This window comes from Chelonia mydas, chromosome 2, assembly GCF_015237465.2.
Source record: "Chelonia mydas isolate rCheMyd1 chromosome 2, rCheMyd1.pri.v2, whole genome shotgun sequence".
Classification (NCBI taxonomy): domain Eukaryota; kingdom Metazoa; phylum Chordata; order Testudines; family Cheloniidae; genus Chelonia; species Chelonia mydas.
Window position 1 is genome coordinate 133,070,436 of NC_057850.1, and position 20,856 is coordinate 133,091,291.

General features: G+C 41.2%; 1 protein-coding gene and 1 long non-coding RNA gene across 5 annotated transcripts in view; one reads left to right on the plus strand and one right to left on the minus strand.

The window, feature by feature from the left end:
* The window catches only part of TRIO (trio Rho guanine nucleotide exchange factor), a 400,036-nt gene that overhangs the window by 43,044 nt on the left and 336,136 nt on the right, over nt 1-20,856 (minus strand). For all 4 annotated transcript variants that reach the window (XM_007065023.4, XM_037893324.2, XM_043540247.1 and 1 more), the window contains 4 exons: nt 8,943-9,235; nt 6,829-6,999; nt 3,491-3,586; nt 743-891 (listed from right to left, as the gene is read on the minus strand). In XM_007065023.4, coding sequence (XP_007065085.1) covers nt 743-891; nt 3,491-3,586; nt 6,829-6,999; nt 8,943-9,235 — 709 coding nt within the window. The remainder of the gene's footprint in view (nt 1-742; nt 892-3,490; nt 3,587-6,828; nt 7,000-8,942; nt 9,236-20,856) is intronic.
* Nucleotides 13,608-16,870, plus strand: LOC119565640. The gene is made up of 2 exons (XR_005224439.1): nt 13,608-13,752; nt 16,310-16,870. It is a non-coding gene; the product is annotated as an uncharacterized LOC119565640 (long non-coding RNA).

The window sequence follows — 20,856 nt, forward strand, 5'->3', positions numbered from 1 at the left end:
TGATAAAAATTCTTAAAGAGGATTAAGAATGGGCATACAACATTTTACAAGTTTACAGTTATGCACATTTAGTAAGGTAGAGTTTACATCTGACTTTCCGAATCTGGATGCTTCACTGTCTTCAGGGCATTCTTACTTCTTGTGTTTACTAAACTAGAGCTGCAGCAGCCAGGACTTTTGCTGCATGGGTCAGGACAATTCAAACATTAATTAAAAAGAATTCCAATTTTTGACTCACAAGAAACAGCAAGAGATTCATAAGCAAACGAACTGAAGATGTCTTTATTATTTTAACACCGACATACATACGGTTAATCTTCAATACCAGCTGAAATGTCAACGAATATTTCTGGATCTTCCCAACTATCATTTGAGTTCAAGGTAGAGAAAGACGGTTTCAGGAAAAAGCAACGATTTATGGTTTTTGGAACCTAAAAATACCCTTGAGAATAGTTAAAAGCCAGCATCCTCTTCCATGAAGGCTGAGACTGACATGTTTGACAGGACTTTTGGGTGAACTTAGTACTGGAAATAATATGCCTGAGAATTCTCTTTGAACAACAGCCGGTTTTCAAGGAAGAACCAAATCATCCATTTGATGCCTAACATGCAAGCTGGAAGGGAAAAAGAACTACTTCTTCTGTTAAATTAAAATAGACTGTTTTGAAAGGATGCAAAGGACTTTATAAATGTTACCTGATTGAGAACAGAGGGGAAATATAAATTTGTAAGCCAGTCTTACTGTCGTCTTTTTAAAGAGCTGGATTTCCTTTCTTCCATCTCATCTATGGGTGACGAGGAAGAGAGAAGGGAGTTGTCCGAAGGGTTGAAAGATGGACTGCTGCTGTCACCTTGATCTACCAACAGTGAACTTGGACGATCTTCCAGTGCCTAAGAGTGTATTCATAAATTGTTGCAATATTTATTCATCTTGCCTTCTATTCATGCTGTCTTGAAATGTACAAAATGAATACACATTTACAGTTGTTAAAAAATATGGAACCTCTGTTTTGTACTCAAATATTTACATTACCTTAGTGAGTCCAAAAAAAATAAGATGACACTCTAGGGTTGCCATTAAAAAGTCAAAATTTGTCACACTGTTACCACACTTTTATTCTACCTACAGGGAAAATCTGTGGTAACTGTTGGTAAATGCTGAATTTTTAACAATTTAAATCCTCACCATTGCATTTAAATGACAAGGGCAGAAAAAATTAAAGGGGACTCACAAAAACCAACAACCCAACCCGCCCCCTCTGAAGAGATGACCTCTCCCTCTTCTTCTTTGTAAGGTATAAGTAGAAGTCCAGGAATAATTTTTCTTCAGCTTGTTTGTTTTCTTTCTTTCCTTTTTTTAAACACACAGTAAGCTTTTCAGGGCAGGAACTCTGTTTTACTCTGTTTGTCAGAGGTGAAAGTAGGCTGGTACCAGCTATTAAGAGATTAATATTACTTTCACCCCTGCTATTTGTACAGCATCTAGTACTATGGGCCTAAACCCAGGTTATGGCTCTAGATGCTAACAAAATTCTCACTACATTAAAAAATTGTCCAATCTGGAAGACTGATGACCTACCAACTTGTGGAAATTATGACATCACCCGAGATAACAGAATGTAAACTAAGAGGGAAGGAATTTTGAGACCGACTGTTTATAGCAGTTTTTGATTGCTTTAGTCAATGGCTACATTTTGGAGAAAGAAAGAAGTTGTTCAATATAGAACAAAATCCCTCCCCTTCAATAAAATTGAAGAGCTAGAAATACATATTGAGACCCCTACAATCCCCCTTCCCCACACAGGATAAGAATAACCCCTCCTGTCAACCTTTAAGGTCTTCTATATGTTTCAAAGCAGACAAAAAAAATTGCATAAGACCAATTTCTAAAAAAATTTGCAGGTCACCTTTAATCCTTTGGTTTCATAAAACAGTCTTTTCTCCACACCTGCACTACATACAATAGTAACTGTCATTTATACTCTTCAAAATGAACTCTCAAAACCAGGGGCAAAATTCTGTGTTGAAAGAGGGTGCAGTTCCATTGCCCTTGGAAGCTAGACAGCAAGCAGAATTTTATACGGTTTTGGAAAAGAAGGGGTGTTGAAGAGATTGTGTGAAGGAGTGTTCTAGAAAGTATTTATTAAGCCAGTTTAACTCCAGCCCACAGGGTCAGGTCTTGCTGCAGCTATTGATCATGTTTTCCCGCAGCATTACAGTAAGATGCAGCTGAGCCACACCCTCCTGAGTCAGATGCACTATTCAAGACTTTGAAATCAATAAAAACCCAGTAGGATTTGACCTCATAGACAGACGGCCCAAAAACTAGGAAAAACTAATCTGTGTTGGTGAATAATCTGATGGGAGAATGATATCACCACTTGAGACTACACAGAGCAATCATTAAAACAGTTAGTGGTGCCCAGCAAGCGTTGCTCATCACAGACAGTTTTATTTATTAAAACCTGATTTAGTCTTCCAGAGGGTCACATTTAAAAAAATACATCCTCTACCTTTCCTGGGGAGGAGGGATAGCTCAGTGGTTTGAGCGTTGGCCTGCTAAACCCAGAGTTGTGAGTTCAATCCTTGAGGGGGCCATTTGGGATCTGGGGCAAAAACTGGGGATTGGTCCTGCTTTGAGCAGGGGGTTGGACTAGATGACCTCCTGAGGTCTCTTCCAACCCTGGTGTTCTATGATTGTAAGTAAAAACTAAACCTCAAAGATATTATGAATCCATACACAAGCTAACAAAGAATTACTATATATAATCAAGTCAGGACTGTCCTCAGCAAGAGGAAAATATATAAAGGAAATGTAATGTGCCTGGTTCTGCATCTTAAAGGTATTCAAATAAAGAAGAGTATGGAAATAGCCTGTGTGTCACCTGAAAATATGAGATGAAAGTACTCTGCTGCAAACCAAGCTCTACATTACTTTAACACTGACCTCTGAGTATGCTTTAACAAAGTATTAAATACTTTCTCTTCAAATAGCAATAAAACTCTCATATTTTTGAAGTATTTTACTTGAGCATACAAACTAGTGTGAGGTAATGAAAGAGCGTCTTAAATAGAAGCTTTACAGTTAACTCTCTGCTTGGTTTGTTTCACTCACTTGTCCCTGGACAAGACTTATACTGTGAAATCCTTGGGGCAGGGACTCTAAAATATAAGTTTATATACAGGATATTGCACAGTGGAACTTCAATCCTTGATTGTGCTGCCAGATGCTACTGCAATACAAATAAATTTAAGTATATTTCACATTGACTAGTAATCTTTTCTCTCTGAATATATGTATATTCCATATATGCTCGTACATTCATGAATACATGCCACTTTGCATGCACAAAATTTTGAGACTGCTTTTGAAAATGGATGATGCTAAATGTTGGAATTCATAGGGAAGTGTGTTGGAACTTTTCATACAGCGGGGCAGTTTGGAGTTGCCTTAGCTTCTGAATCATGTTTATCTTCCAAACAGTCTCACCATTTTACTTTTGACGAGTTCCTCAATTGCGCTGACTAGTTCTGCTGCACTGGGTGTCTCAGAGCTGGTGGGGCGTACCAATAATCGAGAAGATGTCTGTGCATGACAAAAAAGGAAAAATATCATGTTTACTTTCGTTTGTCACAGGCTGTCAAGATTCCTCTTTCAAGTACCTTTTCAAGTCAAGCTACCCAGCAAAGATTTCCCTTTAGTTTAAGAATACAATGTTTCCTTATAATTTATGCAACTGGAATCTAAAATTTTTAAATAAACCTTGATACACCTTGAGAACTGTCCATGCACAGGTTTAACCCATTTCAATTAGTCGGATGTAACTTCATAATTCTGTTTCGCACATTATAGATCTGGGAAATATCCTTGGGAAACTTTCAACTACTATAAAGTCTATCAGGACAGCCATACAGACTGCAGGGATTGACCTGATTGATAGTGAACAATTTAAGTATTTTTTCAACTATGTATATAATTAAGAAGCAACTGTAAAAATAAATTACAACACACAAACCTTGAAACAGGATTAAAAAAATAAACCAAGAACATTTACATTTCTAAAAGGAGCTGGGGTATATTTCCCAGATTGAATAGGGGAAATCAAGCTCACCATTCTGTGTGTCATCCATTTTTCCCAAAGGTAAGTGCAGAGTATAGAAGATCTCTGGCCTCACAAGCTATAAGATGCCAGTTTATAGCTATAACTGAGGGTAAAAGGTATTCACAGTAAAGGATTCTGGGAGAGGGCCATTAAATTCAGCTTCCGTAATTAGCAAACACACAGCTGGTTTGCAGATTACATGTATCATTAAATAACTGGAAAGAGGAACAGGGTACAATATGAACCTTACTTCATATTAAGGAAAGGGCAGACATACATCATGCAACACAGGTTAAACTGTTCTGCAAGTGTTTCAGACATGTTGGACAAACAAAGAAATTACATTCATTATGATTTTAAACAGAATGCTCTTGACTGTGGTTTTCAACCCCATTACTGAAAACAAGGACTGCAAAGATATGGGTGTGCTTTTGTTTGCCTCACTGAGAAAGGAACATGGGGTAGGGTAAACGAGGGAATCACAAATAACTTTAAATGGAAAGGTAAGGGAATTGAGCCAAAGCAGAGACAGAACACAAATCAACATAATGCTACAGTCAAAATTTACAAAAAGAGAAAAACAAAAAACAAAAATAATTAGTTTTACAATATAACAACTGTATTGGAACATTAATATTGTTTATCCAAAAATAAATGCAAAAAACTCATAAGCTGCTATTCAATGCAATAAATGAATTGTGCATTGATTCTCCAAACAGAAGCGTGTGTACTGTACAAGAAATGCTAATGAAAAAAAATGAGTGTTATTTAGTGATATTAGAGAAATCAATATGGCCTCAGACCTGGTGCTCGCATATACCTCCAAAACTGAGCAAGCCCACATGCAATGGGACTTCGAGGCAGATGTTGCCAGATGTCACAATCCCAACTCTCAAATGCTACTAAAAACAACTTTACAAAACCTATGTCCTAAACATGCATCCAAGACAAAGTTTAAATCTGGATGTAGATCAGAATCCAAACTACCATGAAGTTGGCAGTGTTTGGGTACAAGGTTTGGTCTATTAGAGACAGACAGAAACACTATGGGAGCATGTTTCTGTCCTCCACGGGATTCCTATTAAAACAAGGTAAATCCTTCTCCCAGGTCCTGCTTACACCAGTGTTGAAAATGCATGAGGCAGATCACTGTTCAAACATGTTTTTTTGCAAGCAGGATGATAATCTGGCAAGTGAGGGCAAAACCTATCTTTTGGTGTGTTACACCACACTGTGCTAAAGATCCAATCTACACTGAAAATGCAAAGTGAATGGAGACCAAGTTATAACATGGCTTCCTCTGATATAATTGCATTTGTAATGCAGATGGACCTATGCAATAAGGGCAATGTTAGTATGTGTTATTCGTATCACAGTTACTGAATATACTGGTTAAGAAATCATGTTAGCAGCTTGCTAGCAAGAGTTTGTAAACATGATTCTCACCAACGCTATTGCAACTCTAGCAAACAAAGGGTCAGACAATTTTCTAACTAGCAGGAAAAAAAAACCCCAACAATTTTTTTAAAGAATAAAAAGATGTGAAGAATATAATACTTTTTTTTTTTTGGTCTCAGAAGTATTTCCCAGTATGTTCATCCATCATTTCCTATATTGCGACGGTTTCCAATTTAGAAAAAAAGCAGGAAACTTGTGCATGCAGTGCACGGAAAAAACCCATTGCAATCCAGAAAGTGTCTACTTCAGTTATGATTGAGATGCCCAGGAGAAAACAACAAGAGTGAAGGAGAGAAAGAAAATTTGTTGAAAAAGAATCTGGTTTACTAAGAAAGACGAATAACCGCCAACACAACTCACTAACAATGAGCTCATACCATATATTTCACCACTTAAGCATTTTAAATAGAACAATGGGGACAAAATGATATTAGAGGTGAGGTCCATGCTGCAGAAGTCAACAGAGTTTCCATTTTAAAATCCTCTATTTTCAGGCTTTGTGACTGCCCCATAAAAATTTGATTCATTTTGAAAATTGAAATAAAACATCTCAAAACCTGAGAATGTTGTGAGATTTTTTTTTTAAACCAACAAAATATGAAAACACGATCAATTTGGCAGATTGATGATCTCCATCCAAAACTTACCAGTTAGTGGTTTCAGATACAGTTTTGCACTCTCAATTTAAACTTGGCTTTGCTTGTTAAACTGAACAGTTTCAGGCAGCAAGTCACTAATGTGGACCAAGGCTTTACAGCACTTGAGGAAGCTATGGTGTGCTCACAATGGACATGCGACTTTATGTCGACATGAAAAACCATCTTCCTGTGCAAATGGAAAATATTTGTGACAAAAACTCCAGGTCTGAGGATAAACAGAATTGTTTTGTGAATTACCTACAGGACAAAAAGATTTCAGTCAGAAAGTTAACTGCTCCCACAACAGCTCTTAACTAGTGGAAAGGGGGAAGACTAAGCATATATAAGCATGAAGTATTACAAAAATGTGAAGCCACTCAGAAGGGGTGTGTGTGTGTGTGTGTGTGAGAAAACTCCTTTACGCACACAAAGATCAACTGCTCATCCCTACCTTTGCTATAAGGTCCTTTTTTAAACAATGATGTAAGGTTCCTGTAATTGTGTACTCAATTGTACTCATATAATTACATACGTCCCAGATATTTTCTCCACAGCAAATCCCTTTAAGACACTCTAAAAGTTATCAGTTTATCTCAGCATGTGAGATTCTTCCCTATTTCCCTTTTTACCTTGTCATCCTGGGAGTCTGGCTGGAGTAGACTGTGTTGCTGAATTGCCATTGGAGGGGGGAGTGGTACAGCATCTGCTCCTTCTTCACCTTCTTCCTCTCCACAGCTCTGCATGCCAGAAGAGGAGGATTTGGAGAGAGTGCCGCTGCTCAGCCCCTCATTCCGCCCTCTCTGCAGTGAAGATCAAGACATTCATAAGATGCATAAAGCAGAGTTAGTGGAAGCTGTCTCACAGATGCCAGACTACCTCTGAAGGCTCATCTCCAGCAAGCCTAGGGATAGCTAAACAGATCAACATCTCAAGAGATAGACACAGTTGCCAAAAATCTAACTACCTTAAAAGAGATGCAGTTTATGACTTGTTCAACAAGTAAGGCAACTGGGCTGATGCACTGAGTACAAGTGACTTGCAGAACTTCAGCCCAAGTTTTACTGTAGAAAAAGTTACAAACCGAGGCTTGGGAGTTGACTGCTGGGTTCCATCAGCGACTTTGATTCTGCTCAGTTTACCTCTGTAAAATGGGTGCAACATATGTAACTACAGACTTAGCATCTGTAGAGTACTCATGTCCTCAAACTGAAAGGTGCGACATGAGTACAAAACAGTATTAAAATATGGGATATTTTAACAAAATCCTAAATTTCATCACTAGTTCGCCTTTAAACAGTGAACACAGACCACATACTTTGTTTTTAATGTTTTCTGGGTAGAAAGCATCCAGTCAGCTACATGAGGAACAGGACCTCAATCCTTGGTCTGTGACAAAAATAGTTTACAGGATATTGCAATTGCCTTCACAGTAACGAGGAATGACTTGTACTGCCTTCTCTCCACCTCAGGGCATTGATACGACACTGGCGCTCTTCCCCACACTCAGGAACGTAGGAGTGTGGCTACTTCTGAGAAAATTGCGACAATTGCCTTGGGAGAAGGGTCTCTTTTTACTTTACGGCATCTGAGGGCAGAGAACAACACTTTTCCCAAACCCACAGCTCCTACACCATCCTGGTGCCATGCCTCTAGTCCATTCCCTTTCAACTTTTACTTGGATCACCGATGCTCCAAGCTGAAAATGAAATATGCCAGTAGCAAAAGAAAAATAAGACAAAAAGCCACTAAAATAATAATACTGGGCCACTTAGTTAGAAATCAGACTTCATTACCTATAATCTATAGGAAAACCATCAGAACTGATGGTCCGATTCAGGTCAAAGAAAAGGTGAACTAAAATACATTGTGAGTAGAACCCTTGGATGCTCTGTTATGCCACTAGATTCAATGTGAGCTGTGCACACATAAGTGAAATCATAATCAGGCCCAGTCTGTATCTTTATCAACTGGATATGGCTCCTAATCTCATACCAGAACTATGAATGGCGGGGAAGAAAAAGGCTTTCGACAAACATCTGTGACATGAACTCCATGATACAACCTCCCCATTCCCTTTGCTTTAATGAAAGCTTGTGAGGGTATTACGTAACTGATTGGAACCACCTTTTGGTTCGAGGAGTCAGCTATTTCCCAGGACACTGCACTAATGAGACACACATTATTTCTAAAGGCAGGAACGCAAGATTTGTTGGCTTTAAAGTGGTTAATAACCCTTCCCTATACATCCTCCTGGTCCTTTGGGAAGGGAGAAAAGGGAAGCATGAAATAGCCTATCATCAGAACATTGCTCAGATGTTACTCAGTATGTGTCAAAAAGTCATTTTTTTCTGAATGTGGGTGGGGTGGGAGATGAGGTTAAAAAGTAATTTCCCCCCATCCTCTTTTCTGTTCTTCAGCTAGAGTGCTCTCCCCACACGACTCTGCTAACACTCTTAACATTGAGCTACATAAACCCTTGTATTCCAATACAGGGCTTGTTCTTGAGCAGAGAATGACAGTCAAGGCATGCATGGGACTAATGGCTGCGTAAAACTGAAACACACCCACAAGAGACCTGGATGAGATGACTCTGTTTTACTTGACCAAATCAAATTTGTACAAGAAGCAACAGATGCAAAATAAGCTGCTGTGCCATCCTGCAGTGTCCCCCAGCATCCAAAACCCAAGCACTTGAATCATGTCCAACATTTACAAACCATAAGAAAGTTGCCTGAACACTAACCTCTTCAATGGTTTCATCCTGTGGTGTAGCAGCACTGTCATCAGAGTCCTTCTGAGAGCCAGCATCAGCACTTTTGCGGACCTCTCTACTCTTCTTATGCTTATGGGCCAATTTCTTGACATGCCCATCTGCCTTCCCACTGCTAAGGCGCCTCACTGGACTGGTAAGCCATTTCCTCAGGGTGTTGCCAGGGCGTTTGGGGCCTGGGGAGCTCTGTGCACCAATCATATGGGGCTGAAGTGATGTTACGGAGGCAGGAGGACTGGCATCGTTACTGGAGACTGAAAGAGAGTCTGAGGAAAGAAGGTGAACAATATTTTAGAGGGAAAATATTGACAACTGAGCAATTTAAAATCAAGAGAAAGAACCTTAAGTAGATTTTAAGAACTGATGGTAAAATATGAAATATAAATGAAAAAATGTACCAAAAGAGTCTTCATTTATATTTGCATTACAGTAGGAGGCAACTCTAATTGTACATTTCATGTGACAGATCAGCTAAGAGAGAAAGACTAGAAAGGCAGCACAAACTAAATATTTACATTGATAATGTGGCATTAGCCACAGTGGAACAAATTACTAGATTTATCAAGTCTAGTTTAATGCCTTTCACAATGGCTAATGCCACCTGATGACTATGAGGGAAGCTTAAAAGCCCCACTACAAACCAGGGCCAGAGTTTTCTCAAATAAGCTGTGATTTTGGATGCTCAACTCGAGACATCTTAAAAGGACCCATTTTTCAGGAAGTAATGAGCACAGGCTCTCTGAATGCAAGACCCCTTCAAAATGTCTTAACTTGAGGACCAAAATCATTACATCAGTTAAGAATATCTTGGCCCACGACATTATAAATGAGCACTCATAGGCTGGCAAACATTTACAAGACACTGTCCTCCATAACAGTCATGTCCTTTGCCTTTTGCTGATTACCAATTACACATATACACTGACCAAAAATTGCTGTGTTCTAATTTTACATATTCTGTAAAAAAAAGTAAAAGGAAGTTGTCTTAAAATGTGTTAATTTTTTAACTCAGCTACAATACTTATATATACATACGCACAAGCATCCAGTGTGCACAATCACCACAAATGTTCTGTTTAGTTTTGTGACAAACTGATTTATTTATTTATTTAGGAGGGTGAAGGTAAGTTTGGAGGAGAAAGGGAAGACGACTTCAGATAAACTCCAGTTAAATATTTGTTTCTTTTGCTTTAATCTGACAGTTTTAAAAAGGAAACAGTATGAGTAGTTCCATTTAAAAGAAAATATGCCCTTGCTCAAACCCCAAGATGAGCAATGTTTTTTTCTTTGCTTGAGAATGCCTAAGGTTCTGCAATCAAACAAAGGATAATTCTCCCTCCGCCCAATCTAGTAATTATACATACAGAAGATCAATAGTTTCCAGTGAGGTTATTGTCACTTGGACTTGACAGTACCTCTACTGTAAACACACACTGGCTTATGAATTGCTAGTACTGCTAGTCTGTGCTTTTTCCCTAGCCAAAGTATGTATTCATACAATTTTTGTTTTTTAAATTTGAAGGCTTCTCTTACAAAAACAATTATTAGTGTATTAACAAGACCCCATTAAACTGTTCTTGTTTTTTTTCTTTTTTTGCTAGTTGTTTGGAGTTATCACTGCAGGTTTACGTTTAAAAGCCAGGTTTGTGAAATGACCTTTAGCTGGATGGCTTTAGTGCTGGGAGTTAAACACCCTCTCTGCATTCCTTCTCCAAGGTTGGTATTTATACTCAGATCCTTCCTACACAGCTTAGGTGCAAGGGGATTCTTTTACCAAAAATGGTGGGGAACAAACAAAACAATTTAGAACAATGTTCAATTTAGAACAATGGTAGGCACAGCCTGGGTAAGTTTATCTTTCTTGCAGAGGAGCAGCTCTACAAAACGGAACCCATTGGGCTGCTTAGCTATTGCAGAATACTAAGTGCAAACTATTCATTAAGAGCCATATCTGATGTGGAGGAAGAGTTAAAGGATCCAGGAAGAATGCAAAAATACTGCTTTAGGTTATTCGTAAGTGTGGCTTGAGCCTCCCCAGAGATGCCCACCTCACAGACTAAAGACGCTGGGGGAGCGTGTGCTGCCTTTCTATTAATCTCTTCTTGGCATAAGGCTTATTTTCTAGCCTCCAGCCCATCTCAATATTTTCCTGGATATTTGCTAATACATCCTTGGGCAAACAATCTTCTCTGTAGCAACAGACATGTAACCACTGGGATATTTTAACTTTGGGTATGTAATTCACTAGAACAATGTATGTTATTTGTTTGTGCACACGCATCCTCATATCACAAAGTACTCATTCGTAACTCTTACAGATGTTCACTCACATTTCCACTTATCAGAGGTTTAATGTAATTGTTTGTATTGGTTCATACTGATCTCACTCTCAATGAGGAAGCCTCAGTGTTGACTCCACAGAGTACATGTATGCCATTTCAAGGGCCGAACACACGAGGTTGCTTCCCAATAACAATTCATTGTCTCACTCTAAAAGGATCCCAGCTGCTGCTGACCAGGGACCAGATTCTGTAGTCCTTATTCAAGCATGCAGTCTCCCACTGAAGTTAAAAGGAACGGTATCTGTCTAATGATTATAGAATTAGGGCGCAACTATACAAACATTTCCTCAGCCGCTCAACTTTGTGCATGTGAGCAGTGTTACCTATCTGCTCTGTGTTCTTGGGGAACCAGGGTACAGTACCCGGCCTGACTCACAAAAGACCTCCCTCCTGCCCGGCTCAGTCTCTGCTTAAACCAAAACCAATCAGAAGAAAGACTTACAAAAAGCAATGAAAAGGCAGTGGGAGAGACACGTAAACCCCTGGGACAAGGGTGACAGGATTAAGGAAACTCCCCTAGCCTCATTTGCATTGTAGTTGGGACAGGGAGGCATTTCAATTATCATACAGAATGGAGAACAGAGATTCCAAGGCAAGCACCGCATGGAACTCTGGGACCAGAAAAGAAGGGAAGCACTGCATGATGGGGGAATCTCTGCTCCAGATGTTAATAAACCCACGCCTGCACACACCCAGCTCAGTAGTTATCAGACCAATTCTAGTAATAAATCCTTTACTGGTATCCAAAATAGTGAAGTTCCCTATCTGCATTGTGAGCTCCCTCCGAGGAACACCGCCCACAGCCAGGAATGAGCAGTTCCTATTGTCTAGCCTGAACAAAACAACTCTGGTATACTCCCTTGAGCCATCAGTTTACCCATCAACAAATCTAGTGTTCTCCCTTGAACCATTGTTGTTTCCCTACAAAAACCCCTACCCATGCTTCAAGTAAGTGTTCTGATGCCTGGATCCAAAATCTGCATTAGTTCCACTGGGACTTCATCTTCTCATGACTGAGCATGCTGGGGGTTCTGCTTGACTCCGGACACTAAGTTACCACCACCACTTGGGAACCCCGATCGATTCAAGTTTCATGGAGTGGTGAGAACGCAGCTTCTCTCTCTCTCGGTATAGCCTTCTGACCCTGACTTGTGTGATCAGTTATAGTTTTCTAAACCTGACTTTTATAATCAAATTTAAGTTAGATTTAATATTATAACTGTTTTCTTCGCTTGGCTCCCCTTGTATGATTATTACTTGGCAATAAATAACTTTCATGGTTAAGCTGGTTGCTTCTCTCTCCCCCCCCCCCACCACCCATGGGTGTTTTTTGGCTTCCTCATTTGCTCTGCAACAACGCTCCTCGTACCTAAGCTAAAGATCCATGAAGCGCCCAAAAATCCTGAGGGGTTTGCTTATCACGTGGGTTACTACCAGAACTGTAACGTGGAAGTGGGGATAGGGACGTGCGGAGTCCAGGGACATAGAAGGGTGGCAGACTGAAAATGCTGCTCGACCCAGCCAGCTCAGGGGCACTCTGTTCCGGTGCAGTGCCCATGGCACACGAGGGTGACAGCTTGGCAGTGCTGTTCAACCCAGTCTGCTGAGTCCAAGGGCCTATGAGGGTGACAGCTTCGAAATGCTGCTCCACCCAGCCTACTGAGTCCAGGGACATATAAGGGGTCAGCTTGGGAGCACTGATTAACCCGATCCTCTCAGATGCTCTCTCTTAATGTGTGTGTGTGTGTGTGTGTGTTTGTCTGATTCTGGGGCTGGAGGAACCCAGCCCTGGGGAACCGTAGGTCCTGCAGGATAGCTCCACTGGGAGGGAACTTGCAGGAGGGAGAAGTAGAGCTCTGTATGAGAACATGAGTGGCACAAGCAGTACATTAACAGACTTACAGAATAAACTGCTCCCCTCCCAGAAGAATAACCCTAATAAATGAGCATACCCCAAAGTCACGGGCAAATCTGGTAACAGCAGTCCCATTGCAGGATCAGGACCTTAGGCTCCAGAGCTGAGGTACAAGTACAGGACTTTAATTCTAATCCACCTTCATGTTAAGCAGGAGTCTCAAAGTCCCAGCCCGCGGGCCATCAGTGGCCTGAGAACCTCCCTACTGAGGTCCGTGGAGGAGAGACACATGCAGCCACGCTGCCGGCTCTGTCTGCTGCAGGCGCCACCCCCCGCAGCTCCCATTGGCTGGGGGAGAGGGTCAGAGAACACCATCACTAGTCGCCAGGCAGAGTCAGCCATGGAGGCAGCATCACTTTTTTCCACACTGAATATAAACAAGTCAAAATACCAAACACAACTATCTACCAAGCACACCTTGCTGCAATCCTGAAGGTTTCAGCTGCTCAGTCACAGAGGCCAAACATCAACAAACTGACAGAACGGAAGCATTGCCAGCTGCCGGGCAAACACTAAAAACTCTCTGGTAGGTGAATAATTGTATAAAGTTGTATGACTGTTTTATTATTTCTAAGAAATTTGAAATAAAAAATACAATATAAACGTTTTCTTTTCTGAACACTGTCTTCAGTGACATTATTGGCCCGCTCAGAGGATTTGAGGATTGGCACTGGCCCTAAGATAAATTGAGTTTGAGACCCCTGCTGTTAAATAAGATAACAGGCCCTGCAATGCATGGTTAACAGAAACTCTGGTGAAACTGGTTACTTATATTGATCGGTGTAACTGATTAGCAAAAATAACATAAAATTCATCATCTTACATCCATTTGTTAAAGATTAGGAGTTAAATTATCAAAAAGCTCCCTAAGGGCCATTGACTTTCACTTTTGAAAAACGGCACTCACATACTTTCAAAAATTCTACCCTGGTTTATCTACATCATACCCAGATAATTAAAGCAACATTTTCTCCACCATTTACAGTTCTTCATGGGAACCTTAAACTAAAACTGGTTTTATTTTTTCTTTATTGTGACTGCTGACCAATTTGTTTTACTAAGGTTGCTCAAGAATCCTTTATCAGTAATACAAGCTCTAAGAAGAGATATAAGAATTCAAAATGAAACCAAGAACAACACTGACTTTGCAAATAGAGACAGACTGATTAAGTTTTGTGTCTTTTAGCCCTTACTAAAAAGAACAGGAGTACTTGTGGCACCTTAGAGACTAACAAATTTATTTGACCATAAGCTTTTGTGAGTTACAGCTCACTTCATCGGATGCATGCAGTGGACAATACAGTGGGGAGATTTTATATACACAGAGAACATGAAACAATGGGTGTTACCATACACACTGTAACAAGAGTGATCAGGTAAGGTGAGCTATTACCAGCAGGAGAGGAAAAAAAAACATTTTGTAGTGATAATCAAGGTGGGCCATTTCCAGCAGTTGACAAGAACGTGTGAGGAACAGTAGGGTGGAAAAATAAACCTGGGGAAATAGTTTTACTTTGTGTAATGACACATCCACTCCCAGTCTCTATTCAAGCCTAAGTTAATTGTATCCAGTTTGCAAATTAATTCCAATTCAGCAGTCTCTCGTTGGAGTCTGTTTTTGAAGTTTTTTTATTGTAATATTGCAACTTTTAGGTCTGTAATTGAGTGACCAGAGAGACTGAAGTGTTCTCCGACTGGTTTTTGAACGTTCTAATTCTTGACGTCTGATTTGTGTCCATTTATTCTTTTACGTAGAGACTGTCCGCCGGTTTGACCAATGTACATGGCAGAGGGGCATTGCTGGCACATGATGGCATATATCACATTGGCTGATGCGCAGGTGAACGAGCCTCTGATAGTGTGGATAGGGTGATTAGGCCCTATGATGGTGTCCCCTGAATAGATATGTGGGCACAGTTGGCAACTGGCTTTGTTGCAAGGATAGGTTCCTGGGTTAGTGTTTTTGTTGTGTGGTTGCTGGTGGGTATTTGCTTCAGGTTGGGGGGCTGTCTATAAGCAAGGACCGGCCTGTCTCCCAAGATCTGTGAGAGTGATGGGTCGTCCTCCAGGATAGGTTATAGATCCTTTATGATGCGCTGGAGAGGTTTTAGTTTGAAAAAACTTCAAAAACAGACTCCAACGAGAGACTGCTGAATTGGAATTAACTGGACAGGCTTGACAAAGCCCTGGCTGGTATGATTTAGTTGGGGATTGGTCCTACTTTGAGCAGGGGGGTGGACTAGATGACCTCCTGAGGTCCCTTCCAACCCTGATATTCTATGATTCTATGACACCATTAAATTAGGCTTGAATAAAGACCGGGAGTGGATGTGTCATTACACACAAAAAAACACGATTTCTCCATGTTTATTTTTCCCCCCTACTGTTCCTCAGATGTTCTTGTTAACTGCTGGAAATGGCCCACCTTGATTATCACTACAAAAGGTTTTTTTTTTCCCCTCTCCTGTTGGTAATAGTGCACCTTAACTGATCACTCTTGTTACAGTGTTTATGGTAACACCCATTGTTTCATGTTCTCTGTATGTATAAATATCTTCTTCCTATATGTTCCATTCTATGCATCCGATGAAGTGGGCTGTAGCCCATGAAAGCTTGTGCTCAAATAAATTTGTTAGTCTCTAAGGTGCCATAAGTCCTCCTGTTCTTTTTGCGGATACAGAGTAACACAGCTGCTATTCTGAAACCTTACTGTGTCCCAAGAACAGAAAACCTTTCCAGCAAGTGTCTGTCCAGTGTCTTATAGCCTCTCCTTTAGAGAAACATTTGACACTAATTTCTAGCAAGGCACAGGTACAATAGTAAATTAAGTTTCATTAACTTATATCTGTTCAAATTCAGACACCACTGGAGCTTAGTAAACCTTTGGTTTTTTTTTCTCTCCTGAATTACTAATGGCTGCACTTTTTTGTTAGACAATTCATAAACATAAGAGAAAGTCAATTAAATTCCACCTCTCCCCTAACTTGAAGCAAAACCACATATGTTTCTCTGTTGATGAGGTCAGAGAGTTCACAGAAAGTCCATTAATTTACTTTTTTTTTTTTTTTTTTTTTAAATAACAGAGCTAGAGAAAAAAGGCAAGCAGCATGGATTCTGACCCTCTCAAACTAAAATACAAGATGACCTTCAGTGAACACACACATTCCTGACGTTAAGGGGGAACTGGAATACTCCTTCTATTCCCAGCTCTTCCAACCCTGGAAACTTGGACATCTGTGATTAATAATTGATTTTTTTTTTAAAATAATGAACCATGTCCAGCTAGTTGATGACTTGAAGTTTTCTGCTCCAGATTAACTATTTCCATATTGCATTGTAACGGTCTTAGTATTTAAAGGTCAGGGTACTATAGGGAACATACTTTCCTACTTCTTTAGAAAGCAAACTGAGTCCAATTGTTGTATTGTCTGCACCATCTAAACATTTTTTAATCAAAACACCACCACCATGCTGCTGCCAATGAACCCAGGGACCAGTCTGACTAGAAAGAAAGCTGTCTAGACAGTCAAACTTTCTTGTTATTTCTAATTAATATACTAAAATGTAGTTTTGGCAATTTCAAAAACACTATTAAACAACTGACCAACACGCACAAACCAGCGCCAGGTCAATCAGATACTGGAGAAGGAAGAGTTTGATCTTCTTTTCCAAAATAAGAATCAATGACAAAGGTCCATAACAACCAAAACTAAACTCAGCTGCAAAGTACCCGTTCACTGGGCAAGAGATATTGGGGAGGCATGAGAAAGGACTAAAGAAATATATTTTATTCACAGACGTATATACACAGTGCAGCTCTTTAACCTCTGACCTGCAGTTGGTAAAAAAGGTGTCATGTGTACAACCATTCAAAACTTTCCTAAATGGCATAAATTTGTTTCTTTCCTGCTCAGTTTTCCCTGAATACTTTTGTAAGCCAATATTCGAATATACATCAAAGAACATTAAAAATGTTTCATATTTAACAAGCATCTATAAAAAAGCAATTGACACTTGAAGGACCACACAACTGCCATTTTTATTATGCTTGCAAATGTGGAATTTCCCCTTCACTCATTGAGAGACAATTTCCCTTTCCATGAAAACACTGTAGTAGTTTCCATGGAACCATTTTTTAAGCCAGCCCAAAACATATTGGAAACTATTATTCAATATACAAAAGAACTATATGCTAATCATCTGCAGTGGTACAAATACATTGACTATTCATCTCTAGTAAACCAGCTGTTCCTTTCAAATTGTGTACTATACTGAAATATGCTCCATGACATTTCTATGTATTATAGCTGCCTTATGTTGTAAACCAAAATACTTTCGAATGGGAACCCTACAGTTCATTGCATCACTTTTAGAACTATGTGTATTAATACTAGAGAATGGCATAGAGGATTTTATGTCTTAATGCTAATCTGTAATGGCCTAGTAGTAATACTCATCAAAATTTAGAGCTGTCATATATATACTTTTACCTTTTTTCTTAAGAGGTAGTAGCTATTACACATACTGTATGTATTGTAACCAGTCATGGCAAACTGTTCTGTACGACTGGAACACATTTTCACTTCTGATCTTTGGATTAAAATGTACTTCCATTTTCTAAAACAGAGTATAAGCAAATGAAAGGCGGTGGATTGAGAACCTCAGAAAAAAATCTTGTTATCCACAGAAAAGATATTGCACTGGCTACGGCAACTCTTCTCTGAAAATACCACCTCCAGAGGTAACCTTGAGAGACTAGTTCAGCCCTCAAAAGTCATTCTACCCCTAATTTCTCTGCTAAAACTGACAACAAGATGTCAGTTAATACTAAATGTGGCTTTTGTAATGTGGACACCTGTCCACTAGGAAATGAACTGAGCCCTGGTCTACACTAGGACTTTAGGTCGAATTTAGCAGCGTTAAATCGATGTAAGCCCGTACCTGTCCACACGATGAAGCCATTTATTTCGACTTAAAGGGCTCTTAAAATTGATTTCCTTACTCCACCCCTGACAAGTGGATTAGCGCTTAAATCGGCCTTGCCGGGTCGAATTTGGGGTACTGTGGACACAATTCGACGGTATTGGCCTCCGGGAGCTATCCCAGAGTGCTCCATTTTGACCGCTCTGGACAGCACTCTCAACTCAGATGCACTGGCCAGGTAGACAGGAAAAGAACCGCGAACTTTTGAATCTCATTTCCTGTTTGGCCAGCGTGGCAAGCTGCAGGTGACCATGCAGAGCTCATCAGCAGAGGTGACCATGATGGAGTCTCAGAATCGCAAAAGAGCTCCAGCATGGACCGAACGGGAGGTACGGGATCTGATCGCTGTATGGGGAGAGGAATCCGTGCTATCAGAACTCCGTTCCAGTTTTCGAAATGCCAAAACCTTTGTCAAAATCTCCCAGGGCATGAAGGACAGAGGCCATAACAGGGACCCGAAGCAGTGCCGCATGAAACTGAAGGAGCTGAGGCAAGCCTACCAGAAAACCAGAGAGGCGAACGGCCGCTCCGGGTCAGAGCCCCAAACATGCCGCTTCTATGATGAGCTGCATGCCATTTTAGGGGGTTCAGCCACCACTACCCCAGCCGTGTTGTTTGACTCCTTCAATGGAGATGGAGGCAATACGGAAGCAGGTTTTGGGGACGAAGAAGATGATGATGAGGAGGAGGTTGTAGATAGCTCACAGCAAGCAAGCGGAGAAACCGGTTTTCCCGACAGCCAGGAACTGTTTCTCACCCTGGACCTGGAGCCAGTACCCCCCGAACCCACCCAAGGCTGCCTCCTGGACCCAGCAGGCGGAGAAGGGACCTCCGGTGAGTGTACCTTTTAAAATACTATACATAGTGTAAAAGCAAGCATGTGAAAGGATTACTTTGCCCTGGCATTCGCGGCTCTCCTGGATATACTCCCAAAGCCTTTGCAAAAGGTTTCTGGGGAGGGCAGACTTATTGCGTCCTTCATGGTAGGACACTTTACCACTCCAGGCCAGTAACATGTACTCAGGAATCATTGTACAACAAAGCATTGCAGTGTATGTTTGCTGGCGTTCAAGCAACATCCGTTCTTTATCTCTCTGTGTTATCCTCAGGAGAGTGAGATATAATCCATGGTCACCTGGTTGAAATAGGGTGCTTTTCTTCAGGGGACACTCAGAGGAGCCCATTCCTGCTGGGCTGTTTGCCTGCGGCTGAACAGAAATGTTCCCCGCTGTTAGCGACAGGGAGGGGGGAGGGTGGAGGGGGTAGCCACGCGGTGGGGGGAGGCAAAATGCGACCTTGTAACGAAAGCACATGTGCTATGTATGTAATGTTAACAGCAAGGTTTACCCTGAAAGAGTGTAGCCAGTGTTTTATAAAATGTGTCTTTTTAAATACCGCTGTCCCTTTTTTTTTCTCCACCAGCTGCATGTGTTTCAACGATCACAGGATCTTCTCCTTCCCAGAGGCTAGTGAAGATTAGAAAGAAAAAAAAACGCACTCGAGATGAAATGTTCTCCGAGCTGATGCTGTCCTCCCACACTGACAGAGCACAGACGAATGCGTGGAGACAAATAATGTCAGACTGCAGGAAAGCACAAAATGACCAGGAGGAGAGGTGGCGGGCTGAAGAGAGTAAGTGGCGGGCTGAAGAGAGGGCTGAAGCTCGAATGTGGCGGCAGCGTGATGAGAGGAGGCAGGATTCAATGCTGAGGCTGCTGGAGGACCAAACCAGTATGCTCCAGTGTATGGTTGAGCTGCAGCAAAGGCAGCTGGAGAACAGACTGCCACTACAGCCCCTGTGTAACCAACCGCCCTCCTCCCCAAGTTCCATAGCCTCCAAACCCAGACGCCCAAGAACGCGGTGGGGGGGCCTCCGGCCAACCAGCCACTCCACCACAGAGGATTGCCCAAAAAAAAGAAGGCTGTCATTCAATAAATTTTAAAGTTGTAAACTTTTAAAGTGCTGTGTGGCATTTTCCTTCCCTCCTCCACCACCCCTCCTGGGCTACCTTGGTAGTCATCCCCCTGTTTGTGTGATGAATGAATGAAGAATGCATGAATGTGAAGCAACAATGACTTTATTGCCTCTGCAAGCGGTGATCGAAGGGAGGAGGGGAGGGTGGTTAGCTTACAGGGAAGTAGAGTGAACCAAGGGGCGGGGGGTTTCATCAAGGAGAAACAAACAGAACTTTCACACCGTAGCCTGGCCAGTCACGAAACTGGTTTTCAAAGCCTCTCTGATGCGTACCGCGCCCTCCTGTGCTCTTCTAACCGCCCTGGTGTCTGGCTGCGCGTAACCAGCAGCCAGGCGATTTGCCTCAACCTCCCACCCCGCCATAAACGTCTCCCCCTTACTCTCACAGATATTGTGGAGCACACAGCAAGCAGTAATAACAGTGGGAATATTGGTTTCGCTGAGGTCTAAGCGAGTCAGTAAACTGCGCCAGCGCGCCTTTAAATGTCCAAATGCACATTCTACCACCATTCTGCACTTGCTCAGCCTGTAGTTGAACAGCTCCTGACTACTGTCCAGGCTGCCTGTGTATGGCTTCATGAGCCATGGCATTAAGGGGTAGGCTGGGTCCCCAAGGATACATATAGGCATTTCAACATCCCCAACAGTTATTTTCTGGTCTGGGAATAAAGT